Below are 22781 nucleotides of genomic sequence, written 5' to 3' on the forward strand. Positions count from 1 at the left end.
CACAGAGGATTCAGTGGAGTTACAATGAAAGAGAAAGAGCTTTGGAAACAAAATTATTAAGTGACGTAGAAAAATGAGAGGTATTATTATCAACCATAATAACTTGTTCCTGATACACACAGTAATTATTTCATTTGATAAAATACTCATGAGCAATGGGAGGTTTTGTGGATTAAAAGCTAAGTATTTATGTTAAAAGAAGGCAAGATCAATCTAATAATATCACTCAAGCCGGAATCTCAGTCCTCCATTCCTTTTTTCCTACAGTCAACCCAGGAAACCTGTCTAGTGGCAGGCTCTGGTCACCTGTAGCCCAAGGGGTACAAAGCAACACTTAGGATGCACACAGGATTAACATGGCGCATCCTTTCACAGCAATTTTATGCCAAGATTTAAAATTCTGGAATTTTTGTATTACCAGCTGACTCACGCTTTTCTCTGGGGATGGGGAAGTTATGAAAGCCCTAAGAGTAGAAATGCTTCTACACTAAAAAACAAAAAAACAAAACTGGAACTGTTGGCTGTTATTAGCATAACATAACTTTTATGTTATTAGGGCATTATTCTTATTGTCAAGTCTAAATACACTTAATAAAAGCTAATGCTTTTTAGCTAATGCTCTGAGAAAAAGACAGGCTAGTAACACTGACCAACACAACTTCTGCAATCTTCATTTCACCCAGAAGGGAGAAACATCCAACATCAAGATTTAGAAGGAAAAGAAAGCTTTCACCCTAGGAACAAATGTTTGGTTTGTTTGCTTATTTACTTGATATACCAAAAAAAAAAAAAAAAAAGGCCACAACCCCCCACATATCAGTTAAATTTCCTGCTGTAGTTGCATTTGATCACATTTGTAAGCACTACATTTAGTTCTGTTCCTCTGACATTATGAGTCTCCATAACATAAAAATACCTGAAGTCGTGTTTTTTCCATGTGAAATTTTACAGCCTTTATTTATTATGATTTTAAAACTGTTTTCAAATGGGAGCATGCATTACTGGTTTAAAAGAAAAGGGTTGAATAACCAAGCTTAAAGTACATTGGAAAGTACAAATGATTTTAAAAAAAAGAAATTCACATGAGGTATACCTGGTTTCCTAAAAGTGATTAGGATGCTGTTTTTCCTCAACCACAACTAATGAATCAGTAACAATTAGCAGTCATCATCCAAAAAGCATATCATGTACTAAAATAATTATTTTTATTAATGGGTTAACTGTTGTGAACTAGCAAATGAACCTAAGCCTTTATATTTTTTATATAAGAAATACCTGTAATGAAATTATCACTCTTCCAGTGATTTGTAATCATGTAAAATTTGAAGGAAAAGCCCCAAATATATTTTGCAACTAAACAGAAGACACGTCCTAGGTGGGAACAGTAAAGTAAGCAGCTCGACTTCAAACTAATTTGCAAATTGAAAAAAAGCTTAAAACTCCCATACAGGTTGGTTTGAGAATCACCTTGGAATGTGAAATTTGGCCAAATTTTGCACCTTGGATATAGGCTAATCCACATCTGGCAAGAGGAGGGACCCAATTGGAGAAAGGTGCCATCATCAAATGATATCTCTTAATGTGCTCTAAAATCTATTTAAGCAACTGACTGAGGAAGCTAATCTGGCTCGTTAACTTCAAGTTGGATAAGAATTCTAATAATTTGGTCTTTGTTCATATATTTATAATAATAACATCTATGTAGACATGTCATTTTGCAAAGTGATGATAAAGCAAGAGTTCTGAGACAAACTAAAAAATTCCACAGGCATATATCCAAGAGACTGGGCTAAAAAGAAGACAGGTAAAGTTATGTGAAGGTTCTCAGCATCAAGGCCATAAAGCACTGCAGAAGCTACTGTATCATTCACAGGACCATTATCTTTTGTCACTGAAAACGTCCCTTTAACAAATATTTTCATATGACAAAGCAATTTAACTTCTCAATAAGGTCACACCTACTGAAACTCCCACTAAGTGAAGTACAAAAACATTGCCCAGGCTATTCAGCATCCTTTCTATGACTGCCTGAACATATCTCCCAAAGTAATAAAAAAAAATTCTTCCCATTTGTGTTAACGAATTTATGAGTCCGAACACTCCTTAATTCAATGCAGTTTTCCAAAAGTGACATCTCAGTTCATCAGCACTCTGTCCATTAACTAAGGAAAGCAATAATAAATAATTTTTTCTGAGTTCAAAGAAATGCCACGCTTATGGTTATATCAGTTTATGACCCACAAATGTCCCCCAGCAATCACTAACCCCACCTATTTATTCTCCTCTGTCTTTGGCAGCAAGTGTGAAAAACAAATGTGAGGTTGTGTTACTGTAGGTCCCTTTTTCTGTTGGCAACAGCACATACCTTCACCTGTCATTGACATCTTTCAGCAATTTAAAATAGATAGTGGGCTTCCCTGGTGGCACAGTGGTTGGGAATCTCCCTGCCAATGCAGGGGACACGGGTTGGAGCCCTTGTCTGGGAGGATCCCACATGCCGCGGAGCAACTGGGCCCGTGAGCCACAACTACTGAGCCTGAGCGTCTGGAGCCTGTGCTCCGCAACAAGAGAGGCCGCGACAGTGGGAGGCCCGCGCACCGCGATGAAGAGTGGCCCACGGGGCTTCCCTGGTGGCGCAGTGGTTGAGAGTCCGCCTGCCGATGCAGGGGACGCGAGTTCGTGCCCCGGTCCGGGAAGATCCACATGCTGTGGAGCGGCTGGGCCCGTGAGCCATGGCCGCTGAGCCTGCACGTCCCGGAGCCTGTGCTCCTCAACGGGAGAGGCCACAACAGTGAGAGGCCCGCGTACCGAAAAAAAAAAAAAAAAAAAAAGAGTGGCCCACGTTCCCGCAACTGGAGAAAGCCCTCACACAGAAACGAAGACCCAACACAGCCAAACATAAATAAATAAATTTAAAATAGATAGTTATATACCAGGAAATACCATGTTAATTTTTTAAATTTATAATTTAAAATGTATTTTAAAAATACAGTGTTTCCCCACATACACAATTCCCTCCCCTTCTATGAGATTCAGAAGCATTTTACTGGGTTGAATTGGACTCTACTAAAGACTCTAATATGGAAAAGCATTTCATCCTCACCACCAAAAAGAAAAAATGCTGTTAAAAACAAAAACAAAAACAGGCAAAATTAAATCTATAGTGTTAGACATTGGAATCGTAATAAACTTTGGGGAGGCTGGAGGGGACAGCAATTAGGAAGGGTTCCAAAGGGGACTATCTAGGATGCTGGCAATGTTGTATTTCTTGACCTGAGTAGTCATTACAAGGGTATGTTCACTTTGTAATAATTCATCAAGCTTATGACATCTATATTTTACTATTTTTATTTATTGATATTTGTGTATTTTATTTAAATATGCTTATGTATTGTACATTTTTCTGTATGTATATGACACTTTAAAATGAAAAATAATCCTTAGGGAATAAATATGGCTCCTTACAGTTCCACTGTTATTAGGATAACGTCAGTAGTTCTACTGATCAAGTATAACTTGATCAGAGGGTGCAATAATCATCTCAAATAGTGTTTGTCATGGGCCAAAAAATCTCAGGGCCAAAAATCTCAAAGTTAACAGGCCACTGTTAGAGATTAGAAGAAGAAATGAGTAAAATGTATCTAAGTCTAAATCAAGCTTTAGAACTCATGTATTCTAGAAACAAAAAAAAAGTCAGTCAACCAACTGAAAAGACAAATCCTTTCCTTGACAATTATATCCACGTCTACATTTTCTAAAGATGTGATGGGAAAGACCCACAAAGAACACATTTCAGTTTGAGCTATTTCATTTTCACTTGGTCTCAAGTGTGGACTGCGAATTTGAAGACATAAAGAAAGGAATTTTATTGCTTGATTTTTTTCCAGAACTTTTTTAGAATTCTAGGAGAAAATGTGGAAACAGGCACACTTGAAAGCACAATCTTCATTTTATCAATGGAAAAGCAATCTAAGCACTTTAAAAATGAGATCTTAAGATCTTAAGATCTCAGCATTCAAAGATGCCAATGGATGAATCAGCCCTGTGTGCTGTGTGCTGTGTGTACATCCCCTGCATCTGTTCCCACGTTACATTTCTCTGACCAACGTTTCTCAGTAAGTTAGTAGCTCAGAAACTAATTTAGCTTAGATTCAATGTTTACGTAAATTCAATGAAAACTACTGAACTTTAAAGAGATTGTGTTATATAAGCCTTTTTAAAGGAGATCCTGTGCAAAACAGTATGATGTAAATGATGGCAACCTGAAACCGAACACTGAAGCCTTGATATAGGAAAGGGAAAGCTGACAAAGGAATGGTCTCAATGTGCAGCCTACCCACGGAACACATTCATTATGCAAGCTTAGCAGCCAGCACGTACGATAATTGTTTTTGAAAAGAAACCCTTAGTGATTCTTTCTCCATATATACAAGATTCTTTTTCCACAAACCTTCATAAGAATGGTGAAAAATGACTACTTTCCAATCATCTAAAATATTTGATTGTAAGCTTTAATTTAGATTTTCCAAGTTTGACTTCGTTTTCAACAGAAAATTCCTTTTACTGTTCTTATTTCATGACAGGCCTTTGATCCTACTGACCACTCTTTTGATTCTATTGACTACTTTTATGATGAGGCTAAGAAAAATCAGACTTAGGGAATGCTACAGACCTAAACCTAATTTGCTCTAAATTTTACTGGATATACTTTCTTGTCTTAAGTTTTTTTATGAATATAGCTCTTTTCTTTGAAATTATGCACAGGATTTCACAAAACAATAAACAAATATAAAACTTCCCTTACCAACCCCAACATAATTTTAATATGATTCCCTTCCCTAACAATGTTAATGTAAACAGTAAACATGTAAAACAGGATTAATTAAATGCTAAAAGCACAAGAGTAAAAATGAAGCCTAATGTAATCCATATTATGACTGGGTGGATTCCTGTTACCCTTCATTACTGTTCCACTTATTAAATTTCATTCATAATTAGAAATTCTAAACTATATTCCAACTACACCTTCCTGTTTATTTTAGAACAATTACTACTGGCCAGGTCCTTATAAACATCAATCGTTTAAGATGTCTAGAAACTATGCATGCATATAGACTAGATGTCTCACAAATCACATATTAAAGAATCACATATTCTTTAAAAATAGGTGTGAATAAAAATAGAGGTGAATGGAGGCAGCCCTTGTATTATACAGATCCCAGTGTGTTTTCAAAATAACCTTAAACTGGGCTTCCCTGGTGGCACAGCGGTTGAGTCCGCCTGCCGATGCAGGGGACACGGGTTCGTGCCCCGGTCCGGGAAGATCCCACATACCGCGGAGCGGCTGGGCCCGTGAGCCATGGCCGCTGAGCCTGCGCGTCCGGAGCCTGTGCTCCGCAACGAGAGAGCGGCCACAAGAGTGAGAGGCCCGCGTACCCAAAAATAAATAAATAAATAACCTTAAACTTTAGCAAAAACTCTTAGTTCCGATATTAGAAATGAGCACTTTTCAAAACGTTAAATTGAAGCTCATCAATTTTAAGGAGTCAAGCTTTCTGGAAGTCTAAGCTTTAGCATTTTAAATACATTAATATTTAGATATTCCTTCTTAAATTGTTGCCAAATTTCCTTAAGGTAAGGAAAAACCAAGGAAACAGGTTGGCAAGCGCCATCTTGTGGACTCCCTAGAAAATGTTTTCACTCTATTCATCCGTACAGTTCGAGAAGCAAATCATTCTAATATTCAATACAATGTTCTCAATATTCAAAATGTTACTTTAATTTAAATCAAAGTATTCAGTTTTCCAGGGCCCAAATACCAATAACTGTAATGAAGTACATTTGTGAATTTATGATCCTTCTTCTAAAGCACTTGGAATATTTATAGCCAAACCATCACATTTGATCTCAAGAGCATCCTCAGGAGTTAGGCTGGAGAGATATATTATGCAATTGTGAAGCTTGAGAATCTTATATACCAAAGGAATTTTAAGAGCATTTAGTCAGTGGAGAAATTAGAATAATTCTCCTAATTTTGTAATGTAGCAAACAGTCTTAGGATAGTACCTTGCAAAATAGAGGCCTTTTGTTGTTTATAAAAACTAAATTGCAAAAGTTAACAAGAATTCTAAAGTTTAGTGGAACTAATAAATAGATACATCCATAGATCTGCTGTGTGTGTGTCTTATAAGCAAAAGTTTACAAGTTGAGTTAGGAGTTAAGGTACATAGTATGTGAAGATGCCCCAGAGTCATGCTCATATGATCCTCTTCAGACTTTAGAAACAGCATCGTTTTATTTTTTCATATAGTATTAAAGATAAAAGATTAATATTCTAAATTTACATAGTGGCCTAGAGTTGCCTCACCACCAACCCCAAAATATGTTTTCTTTGGCCCACCACAATGACTTTTTTCTTATTAGAGTTTTATAAATGACTATTTACAACATAACTACCATAATATTTTAGTTGCCTTGTGACAATATGATAGATAACACTATTTCTATAGCAGCTTTCTCGGGAGCTATGAATCTTTTTATAGTAAGGCACTGGAAAATAAAATGTGAAGACTATTAAATTTCATCTTTGGTTTCCTTTCTTTAGAAAAGAGTATGTAAAATGATAATACAGTGTTAAATATACCAGTTCATTCAAGTTTTCAGCATTAACAGTGTATTTTTAATTAGGAAAAAGTTTCAGATGGATATAACTTAAGGAAATAGATTGGAAATATAGAACATGAGAGTTTAAAGTGGTAGACTTCACTCATTTCAGTTTATATTACCATTTCTAAGTCTGCCTTAAAATCACAACGTAAGTTTGAAAAAGTGCTGATTGAGAGAATTTATTATTAAAAGTGGCTGCATTTTCTCCATAAAAAAAATTTAGATATTATAAATTCTTGATCTCTCAATCTAGGGATTATTAATTAAATGGAGCTTAATTATATTTCCATAAGCCTTCTGTTTAAATTTTAAAATAAATAAAAATTGTACCTTGCCATCTAATTATGGCAGCTGAAAATACATAGTAAGCAACATATTAAAAGTGCCCATTTTGAGCAGAGTTCCCTGTGCTATACAGTGGGTCCTTGCTGGTTACCTATTTTAAATATAGCAGTGTGTACATGTCAATCCCAAAATCCCAATCTATCCTTCTGCTCAGTATTCTGTAATAACCTAAATGGGAAAAGAATTTGAAAAAGAACAGATACATGTATAAGTGAATCAATCACTCTGCTGTATACCTGGAACTAACACAACATTGTTAATCAACTAACTATACTTCAATATAAAATAAAATTTTTTTTAATTTATTTCATCAAAGAGTTGTAGTTTGCATTGTAAGATCTCTCTCATTCCCTGGTTAAAAAAAAAAAAGTGCCCATTTATTTTAAATGTAACCTTACTAATGAAAAAGACTACTTGGGACAGATCTTTTGCAAATTATCTAACATTAATACACGTAGCATACGTTAATGTTCCTTCTTCTCCTGGTAACGGAAAATAGCTTATTACAGGACCTGAAACGTTGGATATTTTCTGTAGCGACTTTTATTAACTTTTAATTAAGTGAAAATTACTTCAAAATATCATTTTTAAGTTTTCAAATGCCTCTGTTTTCCCTAAGGTCAATTATGATAACTGAAAAACAAGATGAAAGGAGAAAAGTTTTGATTAGAGGAGTGAAGTCAAAAGGAACCTGGAGCTGAATGAGGTCTCACCCCAGAGAAACAAGGGCTCTGCGTGTGCGATCACTGCTCCTTCCCTCCCATCCTTCCCCAGGTTGTGTGAAAGATTGAGAAAAAAGAGAGAGCAAGAGCTCCTCCGTCTGGAGAGACGTACAACAGCAGGTGGGGCAGGGGCGGCCCAAGAAAGAGGCTCTTGTCTCTCCAGAGAACTGCAGAGCCATCTGTCTGGAAAATTCAGGATGACAGGTCTCGAAGTATTCTGCAAGTCTCCCTACTGTAGAGCAACGTGTGTTTCCTCCTTTCTTTTTATTACTGTATGATTAATCCATCCTGTTCTTTTTTCTTGTTCTTTAGAAATAATTTAACCTTTTAAGTTCAGCTAAAAGAGTGAACTGACAAGTTGAGAATCATTTCTTATTCAAAGGATATAACTTAAAAGTCTCTGGTTCACTTATCAACGTTATGATGAAGAAAAAACACACTAACTTTGCTTTTATGGCTCTCACCTTTAACTACATATTTTGCACACATATATAATGAGCATTTTTATAACATCTAAATCTGAGAATATTAACAAATGTCATTGAAAGACTTAAATAGGTAGGCTCACCAAAAGCAACTTATAGGAGCGGCAAAATCATTTTCATAAAAAATTTTTTCACAATTAAATGAAGTATTACTGTCAATACATGAAATGTCCTATAAACCACAGACTTCATCTTTCTTTTTGGGTTTCAGCACATTCTGAAAAACAATCACTAGCATTAGCTTTTTGGTCCACTGCTTAGTGACTTCTATTCAGCAACTTTAGAAACACTTAATAAGCCAGTTTCCAAATGGCGGACTAATATACAAATGTCCTATGAACTTGGCTAACCCACCGAGTCCTGAAAGAGAGCTTGAACAAGGTAGGGCTCTTCACCATCCCCTTGCTAATGGCCTGAGAAAGTCTAAAAGAGCAGAGAACATATATGAAATCAGGAGAACCCATCATTTCTCTTACTTTTAGCACGGTCTCTCCACAAGGAGGGAGAGTATTCTGTTTTCAGGTGAATACTGGACACAATGCAACATTAAAGGGACCAGCAAAACAACCTAGATTAACAAGCCCTGTGTGTGTAGTATCTACTGTTTAGTGCCCCTTCTCCAGGATTAAGAGGATTTCTACAGAATAAAAAGCAGTATAAATTCAACCAGAATTTCACCAGAAACTTTTGGAAAAAGTCAAGCTAACAAAAGCAACCAATCACAAAATAAATGACATATCGGCCCTTGACATGCATCAATACTGCAGGAATATATGCATTTCTTCCTTTAAAGACTGAAAATAAGATCATCAGATGACAAAAACAATATATGAGAGATTCCGAGATATGCTTACTATTGTTAACTTGTTTAAAGTATTATAAAGTTATAGAAAAAAATTAGAGAATGCTTTCTATTTCTACTCTGGAAACTGTTCAACTATGAACTACTGTGGTTTAATAACTCTTTTATTCACTTAAATATTTTTTTGTGCACCTGCTATATGTGAAGCACTGTGCCAAGCATGGTAAGGAGCACAGAAATGAGAGTGACTCTTCCCTTACAGGAACCATCAGCCTAGAAAACATATGATAAAGATACATTACTATTGTGAAAGGAACACATTGACAAATGTCACAGGAGATTCATGGATAAAATGATAAAGAATTCAGAAGATGAAGGGATTCCTTCTGAATGGGTGGCAGGAGGCGGAGGGTATGGATTGCGGTACTGAAACGAAAGGCAGAGCAAGAGCTGGAAATAGAGAAAGGAACAGAACGGAAACTACTGCAGAGATCAAGCTGCAAGAGTTAGCAGCTGATTGGGTACTAGAGGCAAGGGGAGGGAGGACAGAAGGACAAAAGCTAAGGATTTGGGGCTGGGAATGTGCGGAGTCAGAAATGTCCGCAGGGAATCCTGATAGCGATTTGGAGGGCATGGAAGGGCAGAGCTGGAGATGGAGACTTGGGAATCGCCCACACAGTGCTCACTGCTGAAGCCTATATATTCCCAAGTGAGAAAGGAAGGTCCATTCCTGAAAAGCAGTAACAGTTAGGGGAGCAAACAAGAGAGAACTGAAGAACAGTGAAAGGGAAGAAAAGAATAGCTAGAGAATACAATGTTTGAAAGACGAGAAAAAAGTTTCAAGAAGAAAGAGGCAATCAAAAATAGCAAATAGGGCCTCCCTGGTGGCGCAGTGGTTGGGAGTCCGCCTGCCGATGCAGGGGATACGGGTTCGTGCCCCGATCTGGGAGGATCCCATATGCCGCGGAGCGGCTGGGCCCGTGAGCCATGGCCGCTGGGCCTGCGCATCCGGAGCCTGTGCTCCGCAACGGGAGAGGCCACAACAGTGAGAGGCCCGCGTACCGCAAAAAAAAAAAAAAAAAAAAAATAGCAAATAGTGCAAAAAGATCAAACATGACAACAGTGGAGAAGCCACTGTTCACTGGCTATGAATTGATAAAGCACTTCCAAACAGAAGCACAATGGAGGCTCTTCTTGACCAAACTTCAGTTAGGCTCCTCTAAGCCCATTTCTAAAGGGTTCAACCTTGACCCCTGGCCTTGCCAGGCCTGCACTGCCCAGTTTTAGCAACAATTCTAAGTCAATGTAGAAAGAATCCCACACCCTTGATACCTGATACCTAATCAAATTCCTCACCCCTGGGGACTTCCCTGGTGGCGCAGTGGTTAAGAATCCGCGCCTGCCAATGGAGGGGACACAGGTTCGAGCCCTGGTTCGGGAAAATCCCACATGCCACAGAGCAACTAAGCCCGTGTGCCACAACTACTGAGTCTGCGCTCTAGAGCCCATGTTCCACAACGAGAGAAGCCACCATAATGAGAGTACCTCGCACCGCAACGAAAACTAGCCCCCACTCAACACAAAGAGAGGGCTAGACTAGAGAAAGCCCGTGCACAGTAACGAAGACCCAACACAGCCATAAATAAATAAATTAATTAAAAAAAAATTCCTCACCCCCGGCCCTTGATATTTGACCACCTGGCCTGCCCTCAGCAAGAATCCTGTTAGGTCAGTTTAACAAGAACTCCCCCTGTCCTTGTCTCCTCTTAGTAATTTTCCATCCACTGATCAATCACCCCCCCACCAATCTGCTCCTTGACTATAAATCCCCACTTGTTCTTATATTCGGAGTTAAGCCTGATCTCTCTCTCCTATTGTGATAGTCTTGACACCTATTGCAATAGTCTTGAAGAAAGTCTTCCTTGTTGTTTCAACATGTGTCAGAAAAGTTTCTCCTTTCGCAGTTGTCAATCTTTTTTTCACTAGAGATTAATGACATTCACAAATGTCTCATAACCAATAATGATAAAATATGGTGGCTGAGAAGAGAGAGTGTAGAGGAGAAGAGGGAGGGTGTACACCGAACGCCATTTCAACAAACCTCTGGTAAGAAGAGGGCCACTAATAACTCCGGATGGCATGAGAGGGCTCTAACGCCCTCATACAGAATAGGAAAGCATGTAATCAGAGGGAAACGATCCAGGATTCAGGGGAGAGGAAGGAACTAATGATACAAGACAGAGAAAAACGAATTCCCACGCTTACTGTTTTTAATCCTCTTGCATTGTAACTTTTTGGAAACCACCTCAAATTCTTTCTGGAACAATGAGAGGTATTAATAAGTAATAAATAAAATTTTCCTTTTCTTTCCACTTAAAAATATGAATGTTGAAACTGTTGCTTATATCTGCTCTTCTAATGAATATACGAAAACTAATAGGAATGCTCATGTAGCACACAAATTTATTATTATGAGAGAAGGGATATATTGTTTTTATTTTCTGACCTCTAAAAGGTTAAGTTAGCCACTTTCATACTGAATTCCTATTCAATTTGATTATGTTCGCTACTGTGAGGGTAAAGCACGAACAAACCAAGCTAATTTATGTGCAATTCCTTTGTACTATTGAAATGAAAAGGAACAATAGTTTAATGAAGTGGAATTTGTTATCTAATTATACCAAATAATTTAGAAACATCTGCGGATGCTTAGTAATACTATATTTAAACCTCAAAGAATCTGCTCCCAGAGAGATTTCCATTTTATTCAAGCTTTTGCGAGCTTCCAGTTGGGGATTCCATATTAGAGAATGGAACCAAGGGATGGTATGATGGCCCATTTACCGAATTTTTTTTCAAATGACGAAATGAACAAAAAAATTATGAAACACAGAAAGTGTGTATCCTATGGATTTGGGCCTTAAAATTAACTTCCAAATTGAAGGAATACAGTAGACTACTGTAACATCATACATTCGCTGAAACCTTTATCGTTTAGCTATTGAGTGGCTGCATCACAGTGGCAGGTAAGGACGGAAAGGAATCCATGGCTTTCCCATTAAGGAACGTCACCGAATGGGGAAGATAGGGCAATACAAACGAACCATTATATCACCACATGAACAGTGGCAGGGCAGAGACATGTATACAGCACTATGGATGCAGAAAGGTGTAACTAACCCACAAAGGCCACATAGAAGAGATGACTACTCAAGCTGAGTTTTGCGAGATGTGTAGTGGGGAGTGGGGCAAAGAAGGGCTTGAGCAATGATGCCAAAGCCACGCTGGGTACAATCCCTTCTGGAAACTTCAAGTCCTTCAGCATGCCTGAAGCACAGCCTCTGAAGAGGGGATAAGATATGAGGCCAAATAAATAGGTAAGCAGCAGTCCTACCTTTTTTTTTTTTTTGGCCTCACTGAGTGGCTTGTGGTTGGGATTGAACGCAGGCCACCGAAGTGAAAGCCCGGAATCCTAACCACTAGGCCACCACCAGGGAACTCCCAGCAGCAGTCCTATCTTGACAGCCTTATATGCAAACTAGGGAATTTGGACTTAATCTTAATGGTGATGGGGACTCGCTAGAGGATTTCAGGTAGGGAAGTGAATTGTTAGACTAATAAATTTCTAAGAGGCAGGTTTGAGTTTCCAATTATGGACACTAATACAATAAGCAAGAATAACCCAAAATAATAAAGGAAGAAAAAAGATAAGTGTTTAAACTGATTCAAGGTTGTTCACAGGATAAGTGTATAGAGTGACAGCCCACTGTTACATGTTTATTCTTTGCTCATTCACTTATTCACTCAATAAACTTGAACACCTACTATGTGCCAGCCATTGAGCTCACAGTCCTTGATATATTTTAAGTGTCATGGGGGCTGGGGCTAGATCTGACTATATTCTGGATTACCTCCCAAGAGAGAAGTAAGCCTTGGCCAGTGTATTTTTTACATTTTCAGAGTGCACTAGAAAGTACCAAGTGCCCAGCACTATCAGAAATCTATCTGCTCTTCCCTGTACCTCCCTGAACCAGATCTCTACCAGAGCATTCTCAGACAAAGTCTACAGTGGCATGTGACATATATTTAGCCACACATACAAACAGAAATATTGCAGAACCACTTTTTCAAGTGGGTCAATAGACTTGTGAAAAAAACAGAGAAACTCTGTTGGTATCTTGGATCTTTGCTAATAGTTATCATAATAATATTAGTAACAATATTAGCTACTATGTATCTTCAACCACCGTGTTAAGGGAATTAGCCCCTGTTTACATATAAGGAAAATGAGGCCAGGATTTAGAGCTGACACTTGGCAGAGAAAGGACTAAACGTAGCTCTCTTACTCCAAAATCTAAGCCCTTTCCTCTGCACTTCATGCTATGGAAGTATCCTCCACGAGCTTCCCATCTCACTCAGAGTAAAATCTGAAGTCCTTACCGTGCTTTATGGTCGGGGCCCTACATAATCTGTGACCCCAACACTCCTCCTCCCCAGGTGTCTCTTTGCCTTCACCTCCTAGCACTTGCCGGGCTCACTCTGCTCCAGCCACGTTGCCCTTCCTCCTGTTTCTCAAAACTGCTGAGCACATCCCTGCCTTAAAGCCTGTTCCACGAGGTGATTCCCCATTTTCACAGGCCTCTTTCCCTTACTTCCTTCTAGTCTCTGCTCAAAATCCACCTTTGCTGTGAGGCCTTCCCTGACCACTCTGCTGCACAGCTAGCCCCATCCTCCTCACCCTGCTTCATTTTTCTTCACAGCATTAGCCCCCTGGCACATTATACATTTTTCTCGGTCACCATCCACTGCATATATAAGTTCCTTGAGGACAGGAACTAATATATACCTCGCACATATTAGGCCCTCGATTCATCAAACAGATGAGTAAACGAATCACTAAATAGGAAAACACACCCCAGGCTACAGAGCTACTCCTTAGGAAAATTATGAAAGAGTAGGCTTCTTGTTTCTGCTTCCTTCTCCCACTCTATCATCCACTCCTTCCCCCTCACCCCAGATGTCCTGAGCTTTTATACTGCTTTGCTTATTACACCACCACCTAACACAGGTCCCTCTTAGTAATGCCCCCCACTCCAAACAAAAACTTCCACAACTTTCGTTTCTCTTACAGTGTAGCTCCCTCGGTCAAAACACTTGTTTGTCTTACTACTTTAAGATCTTCAGTCCATAAATTAAAATCATTCTTCCATGCTATATGAAGATAAGTATCTATATTTAGCATGTTATTCTTTACAGGTAATACGCTAAAAAATCATGCTTTAATTTTAATATAATGGTGTAAAATTCATTCGCCATAAAAGGCCTACAGGGGAACTATTCCAGTCAGGCAGATGTCTACATAACCCTCAAATGCACATCTACCCACATACCTGTTGTCTGTCCCACCTATTAAAAGCTACTTCAAATCCAAAAATCATCTCTGACAAAGTAATCTCACAGCCATTAAGGAGCTGAAAAACAACATTCTGTATAAAAAGTACAAGACAGAAAGAATAAAGGCTGAAGCTATGTGTTAATCACAGAAATGGGAAAATCAGGAAAGATTAGCAGTTTAAAGAGGACGCATTCCGTTTCTGAAATGTCAAGTTTGTGGTCATAAAAATCTATTCCAGTGGAGATAATGTTTCTTGGACAACATCCTTTTTCTGCTTGCTTTACACCGTGAAATATACAAGGTCCAATGAAATCCAAAGGTAAAAAGTCCGAGTGGAAAGGGAAAGGAACCACTTTCAGCACAGCTGGATGAAACACAATGAGGTGGCCCAACGCCACCAAGCTGCTGGCGGCAGGCCTGGCCTGACTCATCTTCCCTTCTCCCCCAAACTACTCCATTGTCTGGCAGTTAAGTCTTTCCAAGAAGTGCTTGCTTTTCTAAATTTAAAATCGCCATTCAAAACAGGTAGGGGTATCTGAACGTACCAATTTTTAAGTTTGTTTTTTGTTCCTTGGGGAATAAAAGAAAAAAAAAACTTTCTAAAAACATGGAGAGTTCTAAAGCTTCCTGTATGTAAAACCACTCTTTTAAACATAGTATTTTCTGAATGAAGTTTTTTCTATTTGCAATCCATGGTGTCTGGCTCTTTTAATCTAACGGTTTGGCGTCAGACGTTACTTTATGGTTTTGAATATAATATAGAAAGTTACAAGAGAAGCATTAATTCAATTTGGCAGGTATCTTTTGACTGCCTAATGTGTGCAAGATTCTGTGCAAAAGAAGATGCTGGAACAAAAGTGATCAGCTTATATCCTGAACAAATTAGCTGTTACTCAATAACAACAAATTAAAAATAAATAAAAATAAAAATAGTATTTTCTGTTTTTACAGTTTAAGTGAAATAAATTTTCCTTCTATTCAATCTGATTTCCTACCCTCCCCCCATGCTTTTATTAATAATCTTATATTGAGATGAAATCACATACCATAAAATTCACCCTTTTAGAGTACACAAAGCAGTGGTTTTAGTATATTCACAAAGTACTCATCCTGCTTTTTAAATATAAGAAGCTAAATGAGGAATGTATATTTGTAACTTTATTTTGTCAGACATGATTCCTTTTTTAATATCAGTTTTCAGTATAAAATATGGTTACATCATTCTGCTTTCTTAGTTTTTCCTACTCTGTTTTTTAAGTACAGTAGGATAATATTAATAAATAAAAAAATCAAAGTTTATGGGAATCATTTTCTATGTAAGAATGACTTATGACCGGTAATTGGTTGTTAAGGCCAGACTCAAGAATTTGCCTTTCATCGGGTTTGCAAAGCAAGTTCAGTGACTTCATTTAGATTATATATTGCAGATAAAAAGTTCTTTAAAGGTGCTGTTACTGATACTTTATAAGAGTGAGAAAAAGAAAACATCAATTACCCATATCAAAGGATATTATCATTACTAGAGGGACTTTTGAGAAAAGCTGCACACACACGCCAGCCCCAGCAAGGAACTCTGTGTCACAGCTGCTCTCAAGATGACCCAAACTGGGCTTCCCTGGTGGCACTGTGGTTGAGAGTCCGCCTGCCAATGCAGGGGACACGGGTTCGTGCCCAGGTCCGGGAAGATCCCACATTCTGCAGAGCGGCTGGGCCCGTGAGCCATGGCCGCTGAGCCTGTGCGTCCGGAGCCTGTGCTCCGCAACGGGAGAGGCCACAACAGTGAGAGGACCGCGTACCGCAAAAAAAAAAAAAAAAAAAAAAAAAAGATGAACAAAACAGTTAATACTTAAGTTAAATCAATCTGGTGAAAAACATATAGCCTACTGTCCTTATGTCATTCCTTCAGAACTATTATTATATGACACATAAAGCACAACCAAACAGTATTTTTCTGCCTAACTAATTATCTTATGATTGCTTTAGATTAGTCTAAAACATGTATTCTCAATGGGGGTAAGACTGCCCTCAAGGGAGCAAAACTTAGCTTCTGGGAGTCAAAAAACTTTACTCTATTCATGCATAAAGCAGACAAACATACAGTCCATAAACAGAGTCTCACGGAGAGAACAATTAAGAAAAAATGTCTAAAAGGCTTCTTACAGAGGGTGATTTTTTAAAAAATGGTTGAAAAATACTGATCTAAAAGAAACTGAAACTCTTCTTGACAAATATGTCAAATGTTTGTAATTACGCATATCACTATCTTCTATCTTCAAAGATTAGAATGCTTATAGGATGGTTATTTGCAGGGACAGATGTGCCTCAAAAAACTGCATAACCAACATTCCTCTTACACTGTACACAGATGATGACTATCAGAGGTATAACAACTATAATTCTTTTCTCTCTCTTACATAGTACCAAGTCTGCAAACATTAAAAGAAAAAATTTTAAGCTGAGATGTTAACTTTTTGACACCAGTTAAAGAAGGAATATGCACAAGTACTTAAATAAGGATGGTGATTTTAATGACAGCTGAAAAGATGAAACATTCTAAAAAAAGTAGTTGGGCTCTCACCATTGGAGCACTCTGCTGCTTAGGTAACTCCCTCTCATATTCCTTGATGAGCAATGTCTGAAAAATTAAAATGTCAGCAGAATAGCACAGGGAGATCAGCTTGGTGCTTTGTGACCGCCTGGAGGGGTGGGATAGGGAGGGTGGGAGGGAGACGCAAAAGGGAGGGGATATGGAAACATATGTATATGTATAACTGATTAAATTTGTTATAAGGCAAAAATTTAAAAATAAATAAATAAATCAATAAATCAATAAAAAATGTCAGCAGAGAGTGTATTCAAGTGGGAGTTTCCTATAAAATTAGCTTTTTGTCAAATAAATCGTACTGAAAATATACAGCTGTCTTTTTAAAAATACATTTTAATGTCAGGACAGTAATGGAAATCAGAACATTTCCTAACTGTACCACAAAGAATACTCCATTCCCATTTAACTGCTCCAAAGGATCTCTGCCAAGATGCCCATAGGCAGGTGTGTCAGGATAGTGAAAGATGCCAAAAAGAGCAGCATAATGAAAGGTTTCCATGGCAGCAGAAGAGTGTGAGGAAAGAATGTAACAAATTACAGTGTAATCCTAAATATTAGAAGTGATCTATGGCAGTGATGAGGGTGAATAAATGGTAAGAAGAAAAAAAGGCGGGGAGCAGGGGCAATGTCAGAGCCAATTCTACCCAGGTGGAGAAAAGAGTTATTCAGGTTTAGCTAGCCTAGCTGAAGTGCAACTGAGTTCCCAATCTCATCAGTTGGCCGGGCTATAAACCAGAGCTCCGTTTAGCTATAAATGACAGAAATTCCTGCCAAGGGATGACCCGACAGGATGCTTTTTCTCAGTTCTGGCAGTGGTTACTTTGGGGAGGCTTAGGTAGAAACTCTATGGAGCTCTGACCTTGATGGCTGAAAAGTCACACCTGTCTAGTTTCTTGTTCCTACTACCTTCTCTTCACCAGCTCTTAGAACTTTATTTCATTGTTCCTCAGTTCTAGGTTGGTTATTAAGAAGGGATATGAGGTACTTCTGACTAAGACAAATTAGTTAAATAGTAATATCTAAAATAAAATCTGTTTCTTCTAACCCTTGGGGACTGCTCTATTCAAAAAGCTATTTTGAACTGGGCAAGTTTGAGCAAATCTAGTATTTATCATTAATATAATAGTCCTTAAACTTGAATGTGCCTTAGAATCACAGAGGAGTTCCTTTAAAATCCCCTTCCTCTAAAAATGCAGATTCATACTCACTTCAGCAGCACATATACTAAAATTGGAACGACACAGAGATGTTCATTGCTGCTCTATTTACAATAGCCAGGACATGGAAGCAACCTAAGTGTCCATCGACAGATGAATGGATAAAGAAGATGTGGCACATATATACAATGGAGTATTACTCGGCCATAAAAAGAAAAGAAACTGAGTTATTTGTAGGGAGATGGATGGACCTAGAGTGTGTCATACAGAGTGAAGTAAGTCAGAGAAAAACAAATACCATATGCTAACACATATATATGGAATCTAAAAAAAAAAAGTTATGAAGAACCTAGGGGCAGGACAGGAATAAAGACGCAGACATAGAGAATGGACTTGAGGACATGGGGAGGGGGAAGGGTAAGCTGGGATGAAGTGAGAGAGTGGCATGGACATATATACACTACCAGATGTAAAAATAGATAGCTAGTGGGAAGCAGCTGCATAGCACAGGGAGATCAGCTCAGTGCCTTGTGACCACCTAGAGGGGTGGGACAGGGAGGGAGGGAGGGAGGGAGACGCAAGAGGGAAGAGATATGGGGATATATGTATATGTATAGCTGATTCACTTTGTTATACAGCAGAAACTAATACACCATTGTAAAGCAATTATATTCCAATAAAGATGTTAAAATAAATAAAAAATGAATAAAAAAAATAAAAATGCAGATTCCGTGGGTCTCTGGGCAAAGGAATCTACATTTTTAACCGACATCTCAGATGACTGATGAGTGGTATGCAGCCACACTCTTGAGATTAACTGCTGCTCTATCATTACTGAGAAAATAGCCTCTGCACACAGATATACTTTGCTTTACAACAGAGGAATGTTCTTAAAAATTGTAACAAAATTGGATTTTGCAAACTAAATTCTATATTCCCACAAGATGACTTCAAAATTTTAAAGATATTTTATTCATCCTGAGGGGTGGGAGTGGTTTCTTATACCTTCTTCTAGAGGTCAAATTCCATGCTCTTCCATTCCTCACCTCTACCTCAGTAGTTAAAGATTTAATAATTTAGGAATCCATTTAAAAGAGCCTCATCACATACTCCATTGTCTCCCCAATTTATCTGTTTTATTCATCGAGAATGCCAGTCTTTTAAAAATCATTGATTCGTAAATCTTATCTTTGAAAACAAACCTTGAAAATGCAGACTCTCTTTAGGAAGGAAAGTCAAAAATAGTTTTAAAGAGAATTTACTGCAGTAGATTTTACTACTATGTATTAGCTACAACAATGTAAGATAAATGCTTCTTCAAAAGAAAGTATCAACTATGAGTAAAGCCATCATTTTTAACTTCTATACCAAAAAAAGTCCACACTTAAGGAAATGCTTCTACTAAGTAATGCATATTTGATACAAGGTATTGAAAAACAAGAGATTTTTATTATTTCTTTCAGAGAAAGAAGAAACATTTTTAAAACACTCATGGAGAACCACCAAATAAGAAATGTCATTTCTAGTACTGTGGGTATTTGGGCAAAGTAAGCATAGTCCCAGACTGAAGATTGACAGACTATGTCCTAGGCTCAGTTTTGCCACAAAAGGGCCATGTGACCTTGGGAAATAACCTCTCTGGGTCTAAATTTAATTTGAAAAATAAGATTGTTAACTAAAAGTAATTCTTTAATTTCAGCAGATTAACTCACTCTGAAGTATTTACATCAAAAAGCATTGTGGTATGTGATGCCTATAAAGTGCTTGATCAAATGACATTTTTAAAATGTAACTGGAAACTTGATATTGTGAGTAACTCACTAAGACTGTCCTTGTAGCTATCAGGTACATATCACTGGACTTTTCTCCTTTGAAAAACTGAATACTTTGATCATCTAAATTTTCACATATTGAGTTTTCTTAAAGCAAGGTACGTAAGTACCACAGTCTCTTTCTGTAAAAGAAAATAAAGTATTTTTTCAGTCCTTCTTTCCAACCCATTGTCATTACAGACTCTGGGGAAAAACAAAACAAAACAAAAAAACCTCTAAGTCTTAACCACTGAAATAATGTTACAGTAATTACACCACAGAAATAACACTTTCGTAAAATACTCAAAGATATTCACCTGAGACTATTTATCTTCAGTACCAACTTTCTTCTGTCTACTCTATTTGTTAGAGCAACATTTTCAATTTTAGCAAATATTAAAATAAATTCACCACTCATTCTTGTTTCCAAAGGAATATACCGAGTCCAAAAAATTCCCCCAAAATCCAACAGGAATCAACACAGGCATTTGACAATTCCAGAGAGGTTGGGATGCACAGACATCTTGTTCAAAATGAATAAACTTTCCAGGACCTTTATTTACCGACTTGAGAAACATAGGTTTGGAAACAACCAGCTAACTTCGCTCCCAAGTTGACATCTTAGAGAATCCTCCGTTTACAAAACACCCAGGACCTCAGAGCCTCCCTGCCCAGAATTGGCAAGGGGAGCACACGCCCATCGGCCCTGCCTGGAGAGGAAACAATGGGAGAGGCGCGAGGGAGCGAGCCCGGCGCCCCGAGCGGCCCAAGTCCGCGGCCCCGGCCCGCGCCCGACACCGCCTGCGGCGTCCCGGCCCCAGGCGCCCCGGCCCCCGCCCCCGAGCCCCGCGGCGCGGCCCACCTGCGGCGGCGCGGCCAAAGGGCTGCACTTACCAAACAGGGTCAGGGCCATTGTAAAGGCGCTTGGCAACTGCTCGCCGCCGCCCGCCGGTCCACGCGCTCCTCCCAGGCCGGCCGGAGATCACCGCATCGGCGCGATGCGCTCACACCTCGGAGGGAACGGGGAGTCGGAGGGGCGTGGTGGGGGCGCTGGCGCGCGAGGAGGATGCAGGCCGGGAGGCAGGGCACAGCTGCAAGAAAAAGTTATTTACGCGTTATTGTCAGGCGCACCCGGACAAGGGGGGACCCGCTAGCCCTCGGCGAGCCGGCACTTGTCGCTGCCATCTGTGCACTACGCGGAGCGCGCGCGGGCGCCGGTACCTGCGAGGCGGGGAGGCTTGGCCGCGGCGCAATGGCAGGAGGAGAGGCGGCGCCGCAGTGGCGGCGGCGGCGGCGACGGGGAGAGGAGCAGTCTCGCAGAGCCCCCGGCGGGGCGCGCTCACTCTGCATCCCGCGGCCTCGCAGACGCCATCTTGCGATAGCGTCTCCCACTGGATCTGCCGCCGCGCCTCCTCCCGTCTCCCCCTAGGGCGGCGTAGCCCCGTGCGTTCCCATGGCAACGGGCGCGCGCGGGCGCCGGGGGCGCGCGCCCCTCCTGCCCCGGGCCGCTGGGAGCCGCCTGGGCCGCCCGGGAGGCGGCCTCCTGGAGCCAGGGAGGGGCGGGGCAGTGTGCGTTTTAGCTGAAATCCCCGGTTATTTCTGGAATGGGATTTGTGGAGGCGTAGAGAGGAGCTGTTACTCGAAAGAAGAGTCGCTGGAGGATGCTCCGTGAACACAAGGACCCAGCCAGGGTCATCTGGGGATCGGGTTCGTTTGAGGATATATCTCTCCCCCGGCGCCTCCGGGGTTAACGGAGAGTCTGGAGCCCTTGACGTGAAGCTATAGGACTCCGGGAAGGGAGCCTAGAGTCGAACAGAAGCACTGAATGTTGCTTTCCTCTCCATTTGGACTTAGGAGTCACTAAGAGTAGTTCTGGTCAGATTGTCGTCGGTTAAAAAGCATCTGGGAATACCTAAAATCATTTGTTATAAGTACTTAAACCTAATTTTCTTCTTTTTACTTTACACCTCTTTGATATTGCCTCAGGAAAAAAATCCACATTTCTCGCCGATTGGCACTTCTTTACCACAAAAGATTGTTCCCCTGAGCTTTTTGCATTTATCTGGTAATCACTGGCAACATCACTCTTTCTGTGATGTTCTCTGATCGCCTCTGTCCTTGCCTTAATTAACGAGAAGCCATATAACGCCTTGAGATTATCAGCCAAAAGATGTTACTGAAAAGCTCGGTTATGATGGTTTTTGTCGTTTTCATTTAATGGATTCAAAAATTCAGTATTCCCTAGTTGCTATGATTGTTTCCTGGGGGTTTTTGTTTTGCTTTTGTTTTTATTTTTAACCCTCCTTTTTTCTTGTTTCTCTGCTTAGGGATTTGATACTATTTCAACATCTAATCATGTAGATTTTCTCTTTGGTTCTCATTTCTTCCTGGCTGCATCTTTCCTCTTTCAGTTCCTCAGGTTCCCTAATGTCCTTTTCCTCTTCTCTCTACTTTTCAACTAATTCTTTTAAGACTATTATATCAATATCTCTTATTTAATTTATCTTGAGGATCAAAATCGTTATAAAAATGAAAATTACTACTTCAAGTAGAACCACAGTTAATTCATCATCCTTTCACAGCAGACTCAAAGATCAGAAGAAAAAGAAAAGCAGGTTGGAAGGAGGAGCCATCCTTTTGTTTCACGTCAGTTACATCAAGAGAAAAAGAAATAGTAAAATAATTCAACATCAGTGGGCAAATATTTAAGATGCTGTATGTCTGAAATTTTCTGATGTAGTAAAAGGGCTCTCCTTTAGCCACTAATATCAGAATAAATCTTGAAATCCCAAG

The 22781-nt window shown here is 39.4% G+C and overlaps 1 protein-coding gene across 3 annotated transcripts in view; it reads right to left on the reverse strand.

Annotated features, from left to right (window-relative positions):
* The window catches only part of CHN1 (chimerin 1), a 194962-nt gene extending 173568 nt beyond the window's left edge, over nucleotides 1–21394 (reverse strand). The window contains exons 1-2 of one of the 3 annotated variants that reach the window (XM_082630059.1): nucleotides 21210–21394; nucleotides 20883–21079 (exon numbers count right to left, since the gene is read on the reverse strand). In XM_082630059.1, the coding sequence (XP_082486185.1) occupies nucleotides 20883–20901 (19 nt within the window). In that variant the 5' untranslated portion in view covers nucleotides 20902–21079; nucleotides 21210–21394. Of the gene's footprint in view, nucleotides 1–20882; nucleotides 21080–21209 lie in introns of those variants that run through there. The other 2 variants (XM_082630060.1, XM_082630061.1) reach the window with 2 other exon arrangements.
* Between the last annotated feature and the right edge of the window lie 1387 nt (nucleotides 21395–22781).

Source organism: Mesoplodon mirus (assembly GCF_964341445.2).
Source record: "Mesoplodon mirus genome assembly, chromosome: 8".
Classification (NCBI taxonomy): domain Eukaryota; kingdom Metazoa; phylum Chordata; class Mammalia; order Artiodactyla; family Ziphiidae; genus Mesoplodon; species Mesoplodon mirus.